This window comes from Clinocottus analis, unplaced genomic scaffold (assembly GCF_023055335.1).
Source record: "Clinocottus analis isolate CAN_PGR_092001 unplaced genomic scaffold, fCliAna1.0.p SCAF_48, whole genome shotgun sequence".
Taxonomy (NCBI): domain Eukaryota; kingdom Metazoa; phylum Chordata; class Actinopteri; order Perciformes; family Cottidae; genus Clinocottus; species Clinocottus analis.
Window position 1 is genome coordinate 145,636 of NW_027176205.1, and position 19,365 is coordinate 165,000.

Consider the following 19,365-nt stretch of genomic DNA (forward strand, 5'->3'; position numbering starts at 1 on the left):
ATGACTAAAGTTTCTACAGTTTGAACACATTGAACAGACTTCCTGTTTCTGATGTTTTATTTATAACAACAACAACAACAACAACAACAGCTGTTCCTCATGTTCCACAGCATTTATATCCCAGCATGCACCTGGAAGAGTGGCGGTCAGTTGATGGCGAGGCAGACCCACTACGGAGGAGAGGAGGAGTGAGGATGAGGAAGAGGAGAGACCAATGAGAGAGCAGCTCAACCTATAGGGTCCAACTAGTCCAGGACCAGAACAGGACCAGTCCAGGACCAGAACAGGACCAGAACCTTTACCTGCTGCAGGTCCAGCTGGATCGTTCCCTGGTTCTTCTTGTCCAGAGTTCTGAACATCTCTGTGGAAGAAACAGAGTTGACTTTATACTGGGAACACTGGGAACACTGGGGACACAATGGGGACACAATGGGGACACAATGGGGACACAATGGGGATACAATGGGGACACAATGGGGACACAATGGGGACACAATGGGGACAATGGGGACACAATGGGGACAATGGGGACAATGGGGACACAATGGGGACACAATGGGGACAATGGGGACACAATGGGGACAATGGGGACAATGGGGACACAATGGGGACACAATGGGGACAATGGGGACACAATGGGGACACAATGGGGACACAATGGGGACAATGGTAAATGAACAAATGATGATGTTTTAGTTTACTGATTGAATACTTTAAGGTATGATGATGTTCTATTCTCACCACAAGCTGTGAGGAAGAAAGGAAGCTCCAGACAGGAAGTGACTCACTAAACAGACAGGAAGTGACTCACTGAACAGACAGGAAGTGACTCACTGAACAGACAGGAAGTGACTCACTAAACAGACAGGAAGTGACTCACTAAACAGACAGGAAGTGACTCACTGAACAGACAGGAAGTGACTCACTAAACAGACAGGAAGTGACTCACTGAACAGACAGGAAGTGACTCACTGAACAGACAGGAAGTGACTCACTGAACAGAAGCTGCAGACGGATCAAACAGCCGATGAAACAATCGAAGTCGATGGAGAAATTCTGATCAGAGAAGCGGACGACGATCTGATGAATCACAGAGCTGTTGACCTGGAACCCTACACACACACACACACACACACACGCACGCACGCCCGCACACACACACACACGCAGACACACACACGCACACACACACACACAGTTTATCCTGGAACAGGAACGGTTCTGGTTCTCCTGAGGAACCCACAGGACCCGGTTCTGGGCCTCAGGCCTTGTGTTTGACCCACCAGCTTCGTTCAGAGCGGCTCTCATCTCGTGACTGCTCATCGTCCCAGAAGCGTCCGAGTCATGAGCCTTGAAGATCTCCTGGTTTACAAACGCATATTTAACTTTTAATGTGTGCATATGTGTATATAATAATATATACATATATATTGATCTATTCTAAATGCTGCAGCCATGTTGGTTCACAGGCGGCCATCTTGTTTCCTCACCAGGTATTTCTGGATCTTCTTCCACAGCTGATGGAACTCCAGCAGACCCAGTTTACCAGAACCATCCACCTGGAGACCAGTTAAAGATCCAAAAGTTCTGTCTGTCTGTCTGTCTGCTTGTCTGTCTGTCTGTCTGTCTGCTTGTCTGTCTGTCTGTCTGTCTGCTTGTCTGTCTGCTTGTCTGTCTGCTTGTCTGTCTGCTTGTCTGTCTGCTTGTCTGTCTGTCTGACATCTGTGAAGTCCTCCAGAGATCAATAATGATATGATCATCATGACGGAGTATTGATCACTGATTGGAACATGGAGGATACGTCCAGCAGGCTGACGACGTCGCGGCAGGTCTGCAGACTGAAGCCGTCGGTTCTGACATCAGATCCTTTACAACAACAACAACCCTTGTTTAAATAAACATCACAACAACAACCCTTGTTTAAATAAACATCACAACAACAAACCTTGTTTAAATAAACATCACAACAACAAACCTTGTTTAAATAAACATCACAACAACAAACCTTGTTTAAATAAACATCACAACAACAAACCTTGTTTAAATAAACATCACAACAACAAACCTTGTTTACATAAACATCACAACAACAAATCTTGTTTACATAAACATCACAACAACAAATCTTGTTTACATAAACATCACAACAACAAATCTTGTTTACATAAACATATTCATCACTTCATTCCTGGGGAACTTTTCTTACTCTGAGCAACAACTTTGTCCAGGATGTGTTGCAGCTGGAAGGCGGAGATCTCAGAGTCCTGGAGGAACAGAGAATGTTGGTGACGAGGTTCCCTCAGACAGGACCTTAAAGCATGTTGGTGACGAGGTTCCCTCAGACAGGACCTTAAAGCATGTTGGTGACGAGGTTCCCTCAGACAGGACCTTAAAGCATGTTGGTGACGAGGTTCCCTCAGACAGGACCTTAAAGCATGTTGGTGACGAGGTTCCCTCAGACAGGACCTTAAAGCATGTTGGTGACGAGGTTCCCTCAGACAGGACCTTAAAGCATGTTGGTGACGAGGTTCCCTCAGACAGGACCTTAAAGCATGTTGGTGACGAGGTTCCCTCAGACAGGACCTTAAAGCATGTTGGTGACGAGGTTCCCTCAGACAGGACCTTAAAGCATGTTGGTGACGAGGTTCCCTCAGACAGGACCTTAAAGCATGTTGGTGACGAGGTTCCCTCAGACAGGACCTTAAAGCATGTTGGTGACGAGGTTCCCTCAGACAGGACCTTAAAGCATGTTGGTGACGAGGTTCCCTCAGACTGGACCTTAAAGCATGTTGGTGACGAGGTTCCCTCAGACAGGATTGTAGAACCCAGTGTAAAAACATGTTCTTACGTTTCCAGAGATCTGGACGAAGAGACGTTTGAAGTGTGGATCCACGACCTCCTGTGCAGTGTTAGGCTGAAGGACAAAGAAAAGTGTTTACCACGAGACTATGTTGTTCTAACGAGTCATTATGTTGTTCTAACGAGTTATTATGTTGTTCTAACGAGTCATTATGTTCTAACGAGTTATTATGTTATTCTAACGAGTTATTATGTTCTAACAAGTTATTATGTTGTTCTAACGAGTCATTATGTTGTTCTAACGAGTTATTATGTTCTAACAAGTTATTATGTTGTTCTAACGAGTTGTTATGTTCTAACAAGTTATTATGTTGTTCTAACGAGTCATTGTGTTATTCTAACGAGTTATTATGTTATTCTAACAAGTTATTATGTTGTTCTAACGAGTTATTATGTTGTTCTAACAAGTTATTATGTTGTTCTAACGAGTCATTATGTTATTCTAACGAGTTATTATGTTGTTCTAACGAGTTATTATGTTGTTCTAACAAGTTATTATGTTGTTCTAACGAGTTATTATGTTGTTCTAACGAGTTATTATATTGTTCTAACGAGTTATTATGTTGTTCTAACAAGTCATTATGTTATTCTAACGAGTTATTATGTTGTTCTAACAAGTTATTATGTTGTTCTAACGAGTTATTATGTTGTTCTAACAAGTCATTATGTTATTCTAACGAGTTATTATGTTGTTCTAACGAGTTATTATGTTGTTCTAACGAGTTATTATGTTGTTCTAACAAGTCATTATGTTGTTCTAACGAGTTATTATGTTGTTCTAACGAGTTATTATGTTGTTCTAACGAGTTATTATGTTGTTCTAACGAGTTATTATGTTGTTCTAACAAGTTAATATGTTGTTCTAACAAGTTATTATGTTGTTATAATGAGTCATCATGCTGTTATAACGAGTCATTATGTTTTTTTCAGGAACATTTCAATAGTCTAAAGCTTGTATCTGATGAAAGTGTCACAAACCTCTTGGATGTCAGCGTTCATGTTTTCTTCCATGGGACTGAAACAATCAGAGCAGATTAAAGTGTGTGTTTGTTGTGCATATGAGTATAATATTACAGATAGACATGGACTCACCGGGCCTGCGCCGGCTTCTCGGTGAACACGCGCAGCAGGAAGTTGCCTCGGCGGTGCGGCTGGAAGGTGGAGGGCACCACCACGTACTCGGCCGGCGGCAGCGTGAAGCGCTCGCTCACTTCTCTCTGGTTGATGAAGGTCCGGCTGCGAGCCGCCGCCGGCCTCCTGAGCAGAACCTCCGGGCCCAGGTGCACGTCACTGCGGCCTTTAAACTGAAGAAGAAGAAGAAGAACTTTGTGCACCAGTTAATTCATTAAATCAATCATATGTCATTACTACATTACATTGTTTTCATGCTGTTTACTCTCCTGTCTTTCCTCCATATATATATATATATATATATATATGTATATATATATATATATATATATAGATATATATATACATATATATATATATATATATATATATATATATATATATATATATACACACACACATATATACGCGGTTCAGATATCTATTATCTGAACCGCTTATCCTCATTAGGGTCGCGGGGCGCTGGAGCCGATCCCAGCTGTCAAGAAGGGGCGAAGACAAGTCTCCAGTCCATCACAGGGCAGACGTACAGACAGACAACCATTCACACTCACACCTACAGGCAATTTAGAGTCCAATGAACCTCTGCAGCATGTCTTTGGACTGTGGGAGGAAGCCGGAGAACCCGGAGAGAACCCACGCTGCCACAGGGAGAACATGCAAACTCCACACAGAATGACCTGCAGACCAGTATCCGAACCCCATATATATATATATATATATATATATATATATATATATATATATATATATATATATATATATATATATATATATGAACTCACCTCTTCAGGAACCTGGAAGAGAAACAACAAGAACAGACATCAACACATTATACATAGTATATTATATATAATGCATTATATTACATTGTATATAGTATATATATATATATATATATATATATATATATAAATAATGTATTATAATATATAGTATATTATATATATATATATATATATATATATATATATATATATATATATATATATAAATAATGTATTATAATATATAGTATATATTATATATATATATATATATATATATATATATATATATATATATATATATATATATATATATATATATATATATATATATATATAATGTATTACCAGGTAGATGGAGAACCCGATGGTGTTGAGCTCTCGGCCGAAGCGACGCTCCCTGCGAGCATCTTTCTGCATCAGACCAATCACAACGCTGCAGCCAGCCTCTTCATCATTAGGCTCCTCGTCTTCATCGTCCAGACGTATGAAGAACTGAGGGTTGGAGCAGAACGTAGCTGGAGGAGGACGAGGAGGAGAAGGAGGAGGAGGAGGAGAAAGAGACAAAACACGTTTACTGTTTTACTAGTTTCTGTTGCTGCTTTTCACTCTGGCAGTTGGCTTGTGGTCTCGGCTACACTCTGGGCCATGAACCCGGCTACTTCCTGGGCCATGAACCCGGCTACACTCTGGGCCATGAACCCAGCTACACTCTGGGCCATGAACCCGGCTACTTCCTGGGCCATGAACCCGGCTACACTCTGGGCCATGAACCCGGCTACTTCCTGGGCCATGAACCCGGCTACACTCTGGGCCATGAACCCGGCTACTTCCTGGGCCATGAACCCGGCTACACTCTGGGCCATCAATCCGGCTACTTCCTGGGCGGGGGACCCGGCTACTTCCTGGTTCGTACCTGGGTAGTTCCTGCAGCCTCCGGCGGTGGAGCCGACCCGCCACACGCCCTCAAACTCAGAGACGCTCCAGCGGCCGACGGCCTCGCTGCTCAGCGTGTCAGGAGTTAGGTTACAGATGTCAAGGCGGGAAAACTGAAGCAGGAAGTCAGTGTACGACATCCTGTTGGAGAAGGAGAAGAAGATGTCTCCTGTCTCACCTTCATCTTCATACCTGTCTGTCTCTCAGGAGATTATTGATCATGATCAGAGTAAATATTCACCAGAACTCTCCGTCATCAGCTGAGTGATTCAACTTCTTCTTCTCCTCCGACTCCACTGAGGACCAACCCTCCCACCTGAGAGAGAGAGAGGGAGGCAGAGAGAGGGGGGGAGAGACACATCAGAGAGAGACAGACAGGATGACAGACAGACAGGATGAGGACCTGGACTCACCTGTCGCTCCAGGCTCCGGTCCACTCCACCTGACCCCAGGGGTTCCTGATCCTCAGCAGATCCACCAAAGACCCGCAGTGCTGGAGCTGCAGGTCACAACCATCAGGGAGGGACCAGCAGCGCCCCCTGTTGGACCAGGTCTAGCAGTGCCACCTGCTGGACCAGGTCTAGCAGCGCCCCCTGCTGGACCAGGACCAGCAGCGCCCCCTGTTGGACCAGGACCAGCAGCGCCCCCTGTTGGACCAGGTCTAGCAGCACCCCCTGCTGGACCAGGACCAGCAGCTCCCCCTGCTGGACTAGGCCTAGCAGCCCCGTTGGACCAGCAGTGCCCCCTGTTGGACCAGGACCAGCAGCGCCCCCTGTTGGACCAGGACCAGCAGCGCCCCCTGCTGGACCAGGTCTAGCAGCGCCCCCTGCCGACTAGGTCTAGCAGCACCCCCTGTTGGACCAGGACCAGCAGTGCCCCCGTTGGACCAGGCCTAGCAGCGCCCCCTGTTGGACCAGGACCAGCAGCGCCCTCTGCTGGACCAGGTCTAGCAGCGCCCCCTGCTGGACCAGGTCTAGCAGCGCCCCCTGCCGACTTGGTCTAGCAGCGCCCCCTGTTGGACCAGGACCAGCAGTGCCCCCGTTGGACCAGGCCTAGCAGCGCCCCCTGTTGGACCAGGACCAGCAGCGCCCTCTGCTGGACCAGGTCTAGCAGCGCCCCCTGTTGGACCAGGTCTAGCAGCGCCCCCTGCCGACTAGGTCTAGCAGCGCCCCCTGTTGGACCAGGTCTAGCAGTGCTGCTCAGGAACCTCACACCTGGAGACTTTATTCCTATAGTTCCATCTCAGACCTTGCGGTGCGTTCAGGTACCAAGACTTCTTGTGCCTGTGAGCAACACAGTGATTTCCCAGAATGCATCACCTGCTGCGCTCCAGTGACGGAGTAGGCGTGGCCTCTGACCAGCTTCTGCCCGGTGAGGGCCTCCGCCTCGTACGAGCTGGAGATCTGAGAAACATGGAAGTGAACACATCTCACACGTTCGCTTGCTCGCTAGCATAGCTACATGATGCTCCTGGCTAACACGTTAGCTAGCTGTTAGCACAAAGTCTGAAAAACTGTGCTATCTCCTCATCTACAGTTCCGACATAATTCATTTAAAGTGCTCAAGTAACGTAACTCTCGTGAGAGGAGACGTGTGGATTTACATTTTTTTAAAGATCGTGAAGTTTTAATAAATCTGTAAACTCCTTAAAATGACTAAGCGAATATAACGTTTCACTAAAATATAAAAAAAATGGCGAATTCAGTCAAAGCCAAGCGAGACCAGAAGTTTTCTTTTTAAAGGGGCTTTCCGAGATCTAGTACTATAGGGACCAAACAACACAAGTACTACTCTAGTACTATAGGGACCAAACAACACAAGTACTACTCTAGTACTATAGGGACCAAACAACACAAGTACTACTCTAGTACTATAGGGACCAAACAACACAAGTACTACTCTAGTACTATAGGGACCAAACAACACAAGTACTACTCTAGTACTATAGGGACCAAACAACACAAGTACTACTCTAGTACTATAGGGACCAAACAACACAAGTACTACTCTAGTACTATAGGGACCAAACAACACAAGTACTACTCTAGTACTATAGGGACCAAACAACACAAGTACTACTCTAGTACTATAGGGACCAAACAACACAAGTACTACTCTAGTACTATAGGGACCAAACAACACAAGTACTACTCTAGTACTATAGGGACCAAACAACACAAGTACTACTCTAGTACTATAGGGACCAAACAACACAAGTACTACTCTAGTACTATAGGGACCAAACAACACAAGTACTACTCTAGTACTATAGGGACCAAACAACACAAGTACTACTCTAGTACTATAGGGACCAAACAACACAAGTACTACTCTAGTACTATAGGGACCAAACAACACAAGTACTACTCTAGTACTATAGGGACCAAACAACACAATACTACTCTAGTACTATAGGGACCAAACAACACAAGTACTACTCTAGTACTATAGGGACCAAACAACACAAGTACTACTCTAGTACTATAGGGACCAAACAACACAAGTACTACTCTAGTACTATAGGGACCAAACAACACAATACTACTCTAGTACTATAGGGACCAAACAACACAAGTACTACTCTAGTACTATAGGGACCAAACAACACAAGTACTACTCTAGTACTATAGGGACCAAACAACACAAGTACTACTCAAGTACTATAGGGACCAAACAACACAAGTACTACTCTAGTACTATAGGGACCAAACAACACAATACTACTCTAGTACTATCGGGACCAAACAACACAAGTACTACTCTAGTACTATAGGGACCAAACAACACAAGTACTACTCAAGTACTATAGGGACCAAACAACACAAGTACTACTCAAGTATTATAGGGACCAAACAACACAAGTACTACTCTCGTACTATAGGGACTCACATCGATGGAGCAGCCGAGCAGCGAGCCCAGCTTCAGGGCCTTCCTCACGATGAGGAACAGCGAGGGTGGCGCTTCCTTCAGGTCGTAGCTCTCTGAGATTCCTCCCGTGAAGTCCTCAAATCCTTCAATACTCGAACCTCCACTCAGAGCCTCGTACGAGCTGTTCACCCTGCAGGTACGAGACGTTCACAGGTGATTGGTTCACAGGTGATTGGTTCACAGGTGATTGGTTCACAGAGGATCGGTTCACAGGCGATTGGTTCACAGGCGATTGGTTCACAGGTGATTGGTTCACAGGCGATCAAAGTAGCTGAAGATCCACTATTTTCCTTCCTGTCACAATAAAAGTCCTAGACATATAATATTATTACTGTATTTGTCCAGCTTTTAGCTCCGTCACTTCTTCAGCCAATCAGCTTTTAGCTCCGTCACTGCTTCAGCCAATCAGCTTTTAGCTCCGTCACTGCTTCAGCCAATCAGCTTTTAGCTCCGTCACTGCTTCAGCCAATCAGCTTTTAGCTCCGTCACTGCTTCAGCCAATCAGCTTGTAGCTCCGTCACTGCTTCAGCCAATCAGCTTGTAGCTCCGTCACTGCTTCAGCCAATCAGCTTGTAGCTCCGTCACTGCGACTAAACACTCAACTAAAGTCTCGACTGTTTGCTTCCTGGCTCCTCGATGGTGGAACGAGCTCCTCATTGACAGCAGGACACCTTGAATAAGGAAGGTAGCGCAGTAGCAGCTCTTTAGTAGCTCTCAAATGTCTCTTACTGACAGAACTTTGTAGTTTGACTTCATTGAAGAAATTGTACTTTCCTTATTCTTGTTGTTGTGAGTTTGTTCTCATGTTGAATCATTTATTGTAAGTCTCTGCAAAGCCTCAGCTAAATGAAATGAAATGTGATGTAATGTGATGTAATGTAATGTAATATGATGTGATGTAATGTGATGTAATGTAATGTAATGTAATATAATGTAATGTGATGTGATGTGATGTAATGTGATGTAATGTGATGTAATGTGATGTAATGTAATATGATGTGATGTAATGTAATGTGATGTAATGTGATGTGATGTAATGTGATGTAATGTAATGTGATGTAATGTAATGTAATATGATGTGATGTAATGTGATGTAATGTGATGTAATGTAATGTGATGTAATGTGATGTAATGTAATATGATGTGATGTAATGTGATGTAATGTGATGTAATGTAATGTGATGTAACATGATATGATGTGATGTAACGTGATGCAATGTGATGTAATGTAATGTGATGTAATGTGATGTAATATGATGTAATGTGATGTGATGTAATGTGATCTAATGTAATGTGATCTGATGTAATGTAATGTAATGTAATGTGATGTGATGTAATGTGATGTAATGTGATCTGATGTAATGTGATCTGATGTAATGTAATGTAATGTAATGTGATGTAATGTGATCTGATGTAATGTGATCTGATGTAATGTGATGTAATGTGATGTAATGTGATGTAATGTGATGTGATGTAATGTGATGTAATGTGATGTGATGTAATGTGATGTAATGTGATGTGATGTAATGTGATGTGATGTGATGTGATGTGATGTAATGTGATGTGATGTGATCGGTACTAACAATATGCTCTAGTGAAATGCTTGTCTCTAGGCTGAATGAATCAGAGCTGATAAAGAGCTGAGTCAGCGGCTCTGTTTGCTCTGCAGGCCTCCACCCTGCTGCTCTCCACACACACACACACACACACACACACACACACACACACACACACACACACACACACACACACACACACAGGTCTCCACCCCGCTGCTCGCCAACAGCACTCCTTTCACTGCAGGCTGACTGGACATGAAGAGAGCCACTGAAAGAAGGGGAAGTGTGAACGGGAGCCGAGGATTTAAATATACCACAAACAAGATGGACGTCACAGGCGCATGTTCATCTGAGTGGAGGACATTCATGAGCCTCCTGCAGCGTCTCAGTGTCTGTTACAGCTCGTACAGCTTCAAGACATGCATGTTCACGTTTTACAACATGACGACGGATCCTCATGATGTAATGCATTAGTGTTTACAATAAACAATAACTCATAAACACACAGATCCTCATGATGTAATGCATTAGTGTTTACAATAAACAATAACTCATAAACACACAGATCCTCATGATGTAATGCATTAGTGTTTACAATAAACAATAACTCACAAACACACAGATCCTCATGATGTAATGCATTAGTGTTTACAATAAACAATAACTCATAAACACACAGATCCTCATGATGTAATGCATTAATGTTTACAATAAGCAATAACTCATAAACTCAAAGATACTCATGATGTAATGCATTAATGTTTACAATAAGCAATAACTCATAAACTCAAAGATACTCATGACTTCCATGGGACTTACCAGAGAAGTGTATAAACGTGTAATAGTAAAAGTATAAACGTGTAATAATAAAAGTATAAACGTGTAATAGTAAAAGTATAAACGTGTAATAATAAAAGTATAAACGTGTAATAATAAAAGTATAAACATGTAATAGTAAAAGTATAAACGTGTAATAATAAAAGTGTAAACGTGTAATAGTAAAAGTATAAACGTGTAATATAAAACTATAAACATGTAATAATGATAGTATAAATGTATAATAATTGAAGATAAACGTTGGTTTCTTGTCCTTCGAAGTGTGAGTAGCTGCTGTGATTATATATATTATAATAAGTGAAGACAGAAGATATATATATATATATATATATATATATATATATATATATATATATATATATATATATATATATATATATATTATAATTGTTGGTATACAAACTAAAAGTAGTGTGAAGATGAAGTTTGCTATTTCAGCTGAAGCGTGTTGGAGGAAAACGTTCATAAAGTGTTAGACATGTTGACCTGACGATGACACTCAATGAAAGAGGATCAATAACGTGATGATAATTCATTTCATCACCATCCCATAATAGTTGTTGACATGTTGTACTTCCTGTCTTACTTGGCGTAGGCCTTCTCCAGCAGAGCGCTCCAGAACTCGGATCCCTCCGCCGAGTGGACGAACAGCAGCTTCCCGTCTCTGGAGGGCAGCCGGTCGTCCACGACCACGTCCACCCACTGGCCGTACTGCCACAGCTGGAGGGATTATAGGGCCATGTTACCCCACTGGAGGGATTATAGGACCATGTTACCCCACTGGAGGGATTATAGGACCATGTTAACCCACTGGAGGGATTATAGGGCCATGTTACCCAACTGGAGGGATTATAGGACCATGTTACCCCACTGGAGGGATTATAGGACCATGTTACCCCACTGGAGGGATTATAGGGCCATGTTACCCCACTGGAGGGATTATAGGACCATGTTACCCCACTGGAGGGATTATAGGACCATGTTACCCCACTGGAGGGATTATAGGGCCATGTTACCCCACTGGAGGGATAATAGGACCATGTTACCCCACTGGAGTGATTATATTGCTATATTACCCCACTGGAGGGATTATAGGACCATGTTACAACACTGGAGGGATTATAGGACCATGTTACCCCACTGGAGAGATTATAGGACCATGTTACCCCACTGGAGGGACTATATTACTATATTACCCCACTGGAGGGATTATATTACCATATTACCCCACTAGAGAGATCATAGTACCATATTACCCCACTGGAGGGATTTTAGGACCATGTTACCCCACTAGAGAGATCATAGTACCATATTACCCCACTAGAGAGATCATAGTACCATATTACCCCACTAGAGACATCATAGTACGATATTACCCCACTAGAGAGATAATAGTACCATATTACCCCACTAGAGAGATCATAGTACCATATTACCCCACTAGAGAGATCATATTACCATATTACCCCACTAGAGAGATCATAGTACCATATTACCCCACTAGAGAGATCATATTACCATATTACCCCACTAGAGAGATCATAGTACCATATTACCCCACTAGAGAGATCATAGTACCATGTTACCCCACTAGAGAGATCATAGTACCATATTACCCCACTAGAGAGATCATAGTACCATGTTACCCCACTAGAGAGATCATAGTACCATATTACCCCACTAGAGAGATCGTAGTACCATATTACCCCACTAGAGAGATCATAGTACCATATTACCCCACTAGAGAGATCATAGTACCATATTACCCCACTAGAGAGATCATAGTACCATATTACCCCACTAGAGAGATCATAGTACCATATTACCCCACTAGAGAGATCATAGTACCATATTACCCCACTAGAGAGATCATAGTACCATATTACCCCACTAGAGAGATCATAGTACCATATTACCCCACTAGAGAGATCATAGTACCATATTACCCCACTAGAGAGATCATAGTACCATGTTACCCCACTAGAGAGATCATAGTACCATGTTACCCCACTAGAGAGATCATAGTACCATATTGAGTAAGGAGTATTGTTCCTTTATTTCTCTGATGTGTTACATTACATTTAGCTGAGGCGTTTAACCAAAGTGACTAACTTGTTGCTCTAAACATCGTAGACAGACTGGGAGTTCAGGGTTAAGTGCCTTGCTCAAGGACACAAAGATGGGGACTAGCGGAGCCGGGGCTCTAACCACCGATCCTCTGATTGATAGACGGGCATGTTAACCACGGAGCCACAGCCGCCCACGGTGTTCAGTCATGTGATTAAAAGAGAGCAAGTGACCTGGAAGTGGAAGATGCCGGCGTACTGTGAGCCGAAGCTCTGTCCAGGAGGTACCACTCTGCTCAGAATCTGAGGGTCCAGAGTCAAAGAGGCGATGGCAGCAAGCAGCCAGCAGTCACCTGACAGACACACAGCGGGGCGTGGGGCATAAGACCATGTGTGTGTGTGTGTGTGTGTGTGAGTGTGTGTGTGTGTGTGTGTGTGTGTGTGTGTGTGTGCGTGTGTGTGTGTGTGTGTGTGTGCGTGTGTGTGTGTGTGTTCTCACCCAGCACTCCCTGACAGATGTCTGTTCTCTTTGCTCCATCAACAATGAACTGAGGATCAGAACTCAGCTCCTGATTGGATGGGACAGCAGGTGATTAATGATGTTATCCTCATTATCATCATTATCATCATCATCATCATCATCATCATCATCATCATATCGTACAGAAGTCCACAGTAATAATAAGAGACGTCATCACATGTTAAGTACTAACTATCTAAAAGAGAAAACCTTTTTATTAATTGGTCTGAAATGTGAACATACATTTATGCTCTTTAACCTTCCTAGTATTGTAACAAAAATTAAGATTAAATAATTAAATATGAAACTGTCACTAAAAAAAACCACTGATGTGTGTGTTCACAGTCGTCGGATTAATGATTCACACAATCTGAGTCACTTTTTTTGAACCAACAGGAGGTGCTTTGTTTTTTATCTTTGATATCCTGGAACGGGCTAAAGACTGATGAACCGGAGCTGCCTGAGCTAGTTAAACGAGCTCAGCGAGCTTAGCTAACTGAGCTAGCTTAGCTAACGTAGGTAGGTACGTAGATAGGTAGGTAGGTAGGTAGGTAGGTAGGTACGTAAGTAGGTAGGTAGGTAGGTACCTAAATAGGTAGATAGGTAGGTAGGTAGGTAGGTAGATAGGTACGTAGGTAGGTAGGTAGGTAGATAGATAGATAGGTACGTAGGTAGGTAGGTACGTAGGTAGGTAGGTAGGTAGGTAGATAGATAGATAGGTACGTAGGTAGGTAGGTACGTAGGTAGGTAGGTAGGTAGGTAGGTAGGTAGGTAGATAGATAGATAGGTACGTAGGTAGGTAGGTACGTAGGTAGGTAGGTAGGAAGGTAGGTAGATAGGTACGTAGGTAGGTAGGTACGTAGGTAGGTAGGTACATAGGTAGGTAGGTAGGTAGATTGGTACGTAGGTAGGTAGGTAGGTAGGTCAGTAGTTAGATAGGTAGATAGGTAGGTAGGTAGGTAGGTAGGTAGGTAGGTAGGTAGGTAGGTAGGTAGGTAGGTACGTAGGTAGGTAGGTAGGTAGGTACGTAAGTAGGTATGTAGGTAGGTAGGTCGGTAGTTAGATAGGTAGGTAGATAGGTAGGTACGTAGGTAGGTAGATAGGTATGTAGGTAGGTACGTAAGTAGGTAGGTATGTAGGTAGGTAGGTAGGTAGGTAGGTACGTAGGTAGGTACGTAGGTAGGTAGGTAGATTGGTAGGTACGTAGGTAGGTAGGTACGTAGATAGGTACGTAGATAGGTAGGTACGTAGATAGGTAGGTAGGTAGATAAATAAGTAGGTCGGTAGATAGGTAAGTAAGTAGGTAGATAGGTAGGTGGGTAGGTAGGTACGTATTTAGGTAGGTACGTAGATAAGTAGGTACGTAGATAAATAAGTAGGTCGGTAGATAGGTAAGTAAGTAGGTAGATAGGTAGGTAGGTACGTAGGTAGGTACGTAGGTAAGTAAGTAGGTAGATAGGTAGGTGGGTAGGTAGGTACGTAGGTAGGTACGTAGGTAGGTAGGTAGTTAGATAGATAAGTAGGTGGGTAGGTCAGTAGATAGGTAGGTAAGTAGGGAGGTAGGTAGGTAGGTAAGTAGGTAGGTAGATAGGTACGTAGGTAGGTATGCAGGTAGATCTAAAGGTCTAATAGAGGCTGATAGTGAGCTCAGCAGATTGATTAATTACATCACTGGTCAACATCAGTTGGTGGACTTTACATTAACATAAATACATATTGTAAGCTTTTGTGTGGAGCTGCTTCTGATCAAAATGAGTGACTGTAAGATTTCCTGGTAAAATGAAGAACCGAACCCAATCACAGACACTCACCGTGGGGCGTTTCCACTCTGTGCCGATGGTTTTGGACGAGTAGCGTCCCAGCTGGTTGTATCCCAGAGAGTCCCAGTCTGCGGGGAAAGTCGGGTCACAGAACAGAGAGCCGGACTGCAGACACGCCTTCTGGAGCTGCTCGAAGTTCTGCTGGTTGAAGGGGACGGCGTTGTCCCGGCTGCCGGTGCCGTCCTCTATTCGGGCCTTCCTCCGAGCCACCTCTGCTGCTGCATTTGCCATTCTGAGAGTGTGTTTACTGAGGTACTGCCGAAAGTCTGCCTAAGGTCTACCGAAGGTCTGCCGAAGATAAAGTCTGTCGAAGGTCTAGCTAGAATATATCTGAAGTCTATCTATAGTCTTCGGAACGTCTGCTGAGACTTTGACAGAGCTGTTGGCACTGCCAAAATGTGGTGTGTGTGTGTATGTGTGTGTGTCAGGTATACAGGTGGTCAGGTGTAAAGGGGCGGAGCTTGGGTCCAGCTGAAGGAGCAATGTGATATCAGTTGACTGAATTATTCAGAGGGCAAACAGTCCGATAAACACAGCGACGTGTCAACACTCCTCAAACACTCACACAAACACGCTTCGTGTCTCAAGATCTGCAGTTCAGACTTCACCAAAGTCCAGGAGGCGCTGAGTCAACACCAGGGGGCGCCACGAGGCCCAGTCCTGAAGCAAAGCCCCAGACAGCCTGGACTCAATGCAGCTCAAGAGCACTTCAACATCCTTCAAATGGACCTGAATGTTCAGTCCTGAAGGTCAGTGAACTCACATGGCTGTGCCCCTGTGCCTTCAGACACTGCTCAGGGTCACACACACCCTCTGGTTCCTTCTCTGGTTCCCCCCTGGTTCATCCTCTGGTTCATCCTCTAGTTCCTCTCTGGTTCATCCTCTAGTTCCCCTCTGGTTCCTCTCTGGTTCATCCTCTGGTTCCCCTCTGGTTCATCCTCTGGTTCACCCTCTAGTTCCCTTCTGGTTCATCCTCTAGTTCCCCTCTGGTTCATCCTCTGGTTCCTCTCTGGTTCATCCTCTGGTTCCCCTCTGGTTCATCCTCTGGTTCACCCTCCGGTTCCTCCTCTGGTTCATCCTCCGGTTCCCCTCTGGTTCCCCCCTAGTTCCCTTCTGGTTCATCCTCTGGTTCCCCTCTAGTTCCTCTCTGGTTCATCCTCTGGTTCCCCTCTGGTTCCTCCTCTGGTTCATCCTCTAGTTCCTCTCTGGTTCCCCTTTGGTTCATCCTCTGGTTCCCCTCTGGTTCCTCCTCTGGTTCATCCTCTAGTTCCTCTCTGGTTCCCCTTTGGTTCATCCTCTGGTTTCCCTCTGGTTCCTCCTCTGGTTCCCCTCATAGTTCCCCTCTGGTTCATCCTCTGGTTCCCCTCTGGTACATCCTCTAGTTCCTCTCTGGTTCATCCTCTGGTTCCACTTATGGTTCCACTCTGGTTCATCCTCTGGTTCCCCTCTGGTTCCTCCTCTGGTTCCCCTCATGGTTCATCCTCTGGTTCCCCTCTGGTACATCCTCTAGTTCCTCTCTGGTTCATCCTCTGGTTCCCCTCTGGTTCATCCTCTAGTTCCTCTCTGGTTCATCCTCTGGTTCCACTTATGGTTCCACTCTGGTTCATCCTCTGGTTCCCCTCTGGTTCCTCCTCTGGTTCCCCTCATGGTTCATCCTCTGGTTCCCCTCTGGTACATCCTCTAGTTCCTCTCTGGTTCCCCTCTGGTTCATCCTCTGGTTCCCCTCTGGTTCATCTTCTGGTTCCCCTCTGGTTCCCCTCTAGTTCCCCTCTGGTTCCCCTCTGGTTCATCCTCTGGTTCCCCTCTGGTTCCCCTCTAGTTCCCATCTGGTTCATTCTCTGGTTCCCCTCTGGTTCATCCTCTGGTTCCCCTCTAGTTCCCCTCTGGTTCATCCTCTGGTTCCCCTCTAGTTCCCCTCTAGTTCCTCCTCTAGTTCCCCTCATAGTTCCTCCTCTGGTTCCCCTCTGGTTCATCCTCTGGTTCCCCTCTGGTTCATCCTCTGGTTCATCCTCTAGTTCCTCTCTGGTTCATCCTCTGGTTCCTCTCTGGTTCATCCTCTGGTTCCCCTCTAGTTCATCCTCTGGTTCATCCTCTGGTTCATCCTCTGGTTCCCCTCTGGTTCATCCTCTGGTTCCTCTCTGGTTCATCCTCTGGTTCCCCTCTGGTTCATCCTCTGGTTCCCCTCTGGTTCATCCTCTGGTTCCTCTCTGGTTCATCCTCTGGTTCCCCTCTGGTTCATCCTCTGGTTCATCCTCTGGTTCCCCTCTAGTTCATCCTCTAGTTCCCCTCTGGTTCATCCTCTGGTTCCCCTCTGGTTCCTCCTCTGGTTCCCCTGTGGTTCATCCTCTGGTTCCCCTCTGGTTCATCCTCTAGTTCCTCTCTGGTTCATCCTCTGGTTCCCCTCTAGTTCATCCTCTAGTTCCCCTCTGGTTCATCCTCTGGTTCCCCTCTGGTTCATCCTCTGGTTCCCCTCTGGTTCATCCTCTAGTTCCCCTCTGGTTCATCCTCTGGTTCCCCTCTAGTTCCTCCTCTGGTTCCCCTCTGGTTCATCCTCTGGTTCCCCTCTGGTTCCTCCTCTGGTTCCCCTCTGGTTCATCCTCTGGTTCCCCTCTGGTTCATCCTCTAGTTCCTCTCTGGTTCATCCTCTGGTTCCCCTCTGGTTCATCCTCTAGTTCCTCTCTGGTTCATCCTCTGGTTCACTCAGGAACACAGCTGTAACGTAGTAAACACACAGGAATCTGAAGTATGCATTCAGATCTGTTTCATGTTCTGTCACGAGGAGAACCACGAAGAACCAGAGAGAGAAAGAGAGAAAGAGAGAGAGAGAGACACACAGAGACACAGAGAGAGAGAGAGAGAGAGAGAGAGAGAGAGAGAGAGAGAGAGAGAGAGAGAGACACAGAGACACAGAGAGAGAGAGAGAGAGAGAGAGAGAGAGAAAGAGAGAGAGAGAGAGAGAGAGAGACAGAGACAGAGGCACAGAGAGAGAGAGAGAGAGAGAGAGAGAGAGAGAGAGAGAGAGAGAGAGAGAGACACAGAGACACAGAGACACAGAGAGAGAGAGAGAGAGAGAGAGAGAGAGAGAGAGAGAGAGAGAGAGAGAGAGAGAGAGAGAGAGACAGAGAGAGAGAGAGACAGAGAGAGAGAGAGACAGTGAGGGCGCGGTGCAGCGCAGCGTCAGACAGACAGGCTCCTCCTCTTCATCATCCTCCTCTTCTTCCTCCTCCTCCTCTTCGGGGCGGAGGTCTGACTGAGAGGAAAAGTTAGTTCAGAAGAATCTGCGCAGTGTTTCTAACTTCTCTTTACTTCTCTTTACTTTGCATAACTTCTTCTCCTCGCCGCTACTTTACTTTACAAAACTTTTTCTTCTTCGTCGGTCTATATAAAGGCGTCATCATGTCCGGTGTGGCCTCCACCCTGGCCAAGAGGCGCGCGCTGGCTGCGGGCTTCGGCACCAACGCGCGCGCGGTCCGGTACCTGAACCAGGACTTCAGTGCGCTGCGCGCGCAGTGCCGCTCCTCGGGGAAGCTGTTCTGTGACCCGGCCTTCCCCGCCGCGCCGGAGGCGCTCGGCTTCAAGGAGCTGGGCCGCAGCTCCTCCAAGGTGCGGGGCGTCAGCTGGAAGAGGCCCACGGTAAGACCTGCTGGGACCCGGACCCGCTGGGACCCGGACTGGGAAGACCCGGACCCGCTGAGATCCGGACGCGCTACGACCCGGGGAGACTCAGGGGGCTCGTCTTGATTAGTGGGAGGGGCGGGGTGGCTGAGAAGAAGGAAGAGGAGGGGGGCGAGGGGGGGGCTGTTGGCAGAATACCTGCTGCTCCACCTATGTATACAACATCTGTATATATACAATATCTGTATATATACAGATGCTATTCATACAGAAGTTATATATAACACAGATGTTATGTATAATACAGATGTTCTATATAACACGGAT

The 19,365-nt window shown here is 45.3% G+C and overlaps 2 protein-coding genes across 3 annotated transcripts in view; one reads left to right on the forward strand and one right to left on the reverse strand.

The window, feature by feature from the left end:
- Positions 1 to 67: 67 nt before the first annotated feature.
- Positions 68 to 18,305, reverse strand: LOC137801994 (calpain-2 catalytic subunit-like). 2 transcript variants are annotated; one of them, XM_068599489.1, is made up of 21 exons: positions 16,847 to 18,305; positions 15,415 to 16,741; positions 13,583 to 13,652; positions 13,318 to 13,436; positions 11,604 to 11,737; positions 8,583 to 8,751; positions 7,013 to 7,096; positions 6,107 to 6,192; positions 5,935 to 6,009; positions 5,674 to 5,834; positions 5,106 to 5,275; positions 3,952 to 4,163; positions 3,838 to 3,874; positions 2,849 to 2,914; positions 2,207 to 2,264; positions 1,802 to 1,866; positions 1,491 to 1,559; positions 1,284 to 1,362; positions 996 to 1,112; positions 303 to 361; positions 68 to 170 (listed from the first exon to the last, which is right to left on the reverse strand). In XM_068599489.1, the coding sequence occupies exons 2-21, from the start codon at positions 15,652 to 15,654 to the stop codon at positions 147 to 149; spliced, it is 2,094 nt and encodes a 697-aa protein (XP_068455590.1). In that variant the 5' UTR covers positions 15,655 to 16,741; positions 16,847 to 18,305; the 3' UTR covers positions 68 to 146. The 2 variants fall into 2 exon arrangements, with proteins under 2 accessions (XP_068455590.1, XP_068455589.1); XM_068599488.1 differs by having other exon boundaries at positions 15,415 to 18,305.
- Positions 18,306 to 18,660: 355 nt separating this feature from the next.
- LOC137801995 (calpain-2 catalytic subunit-like) overlaps positions 18,661 to 19,365 on the forward strand; it is a 10,970-nt gene continuing 10,265 nt past the window's right edge. The window contains exon 1 of the mRNA XM_068599490.1: positions 18,661 to 19,056. Coding sequence (XP_068455591.1) covers positions 18,820 to 19,056 — 237 coding nt within the window. The 5' untranslated portion in view covers positions 18,661 to 18,819. The remainder of the gene's footprint in view (positions 19,057 to 19,365) is intronic.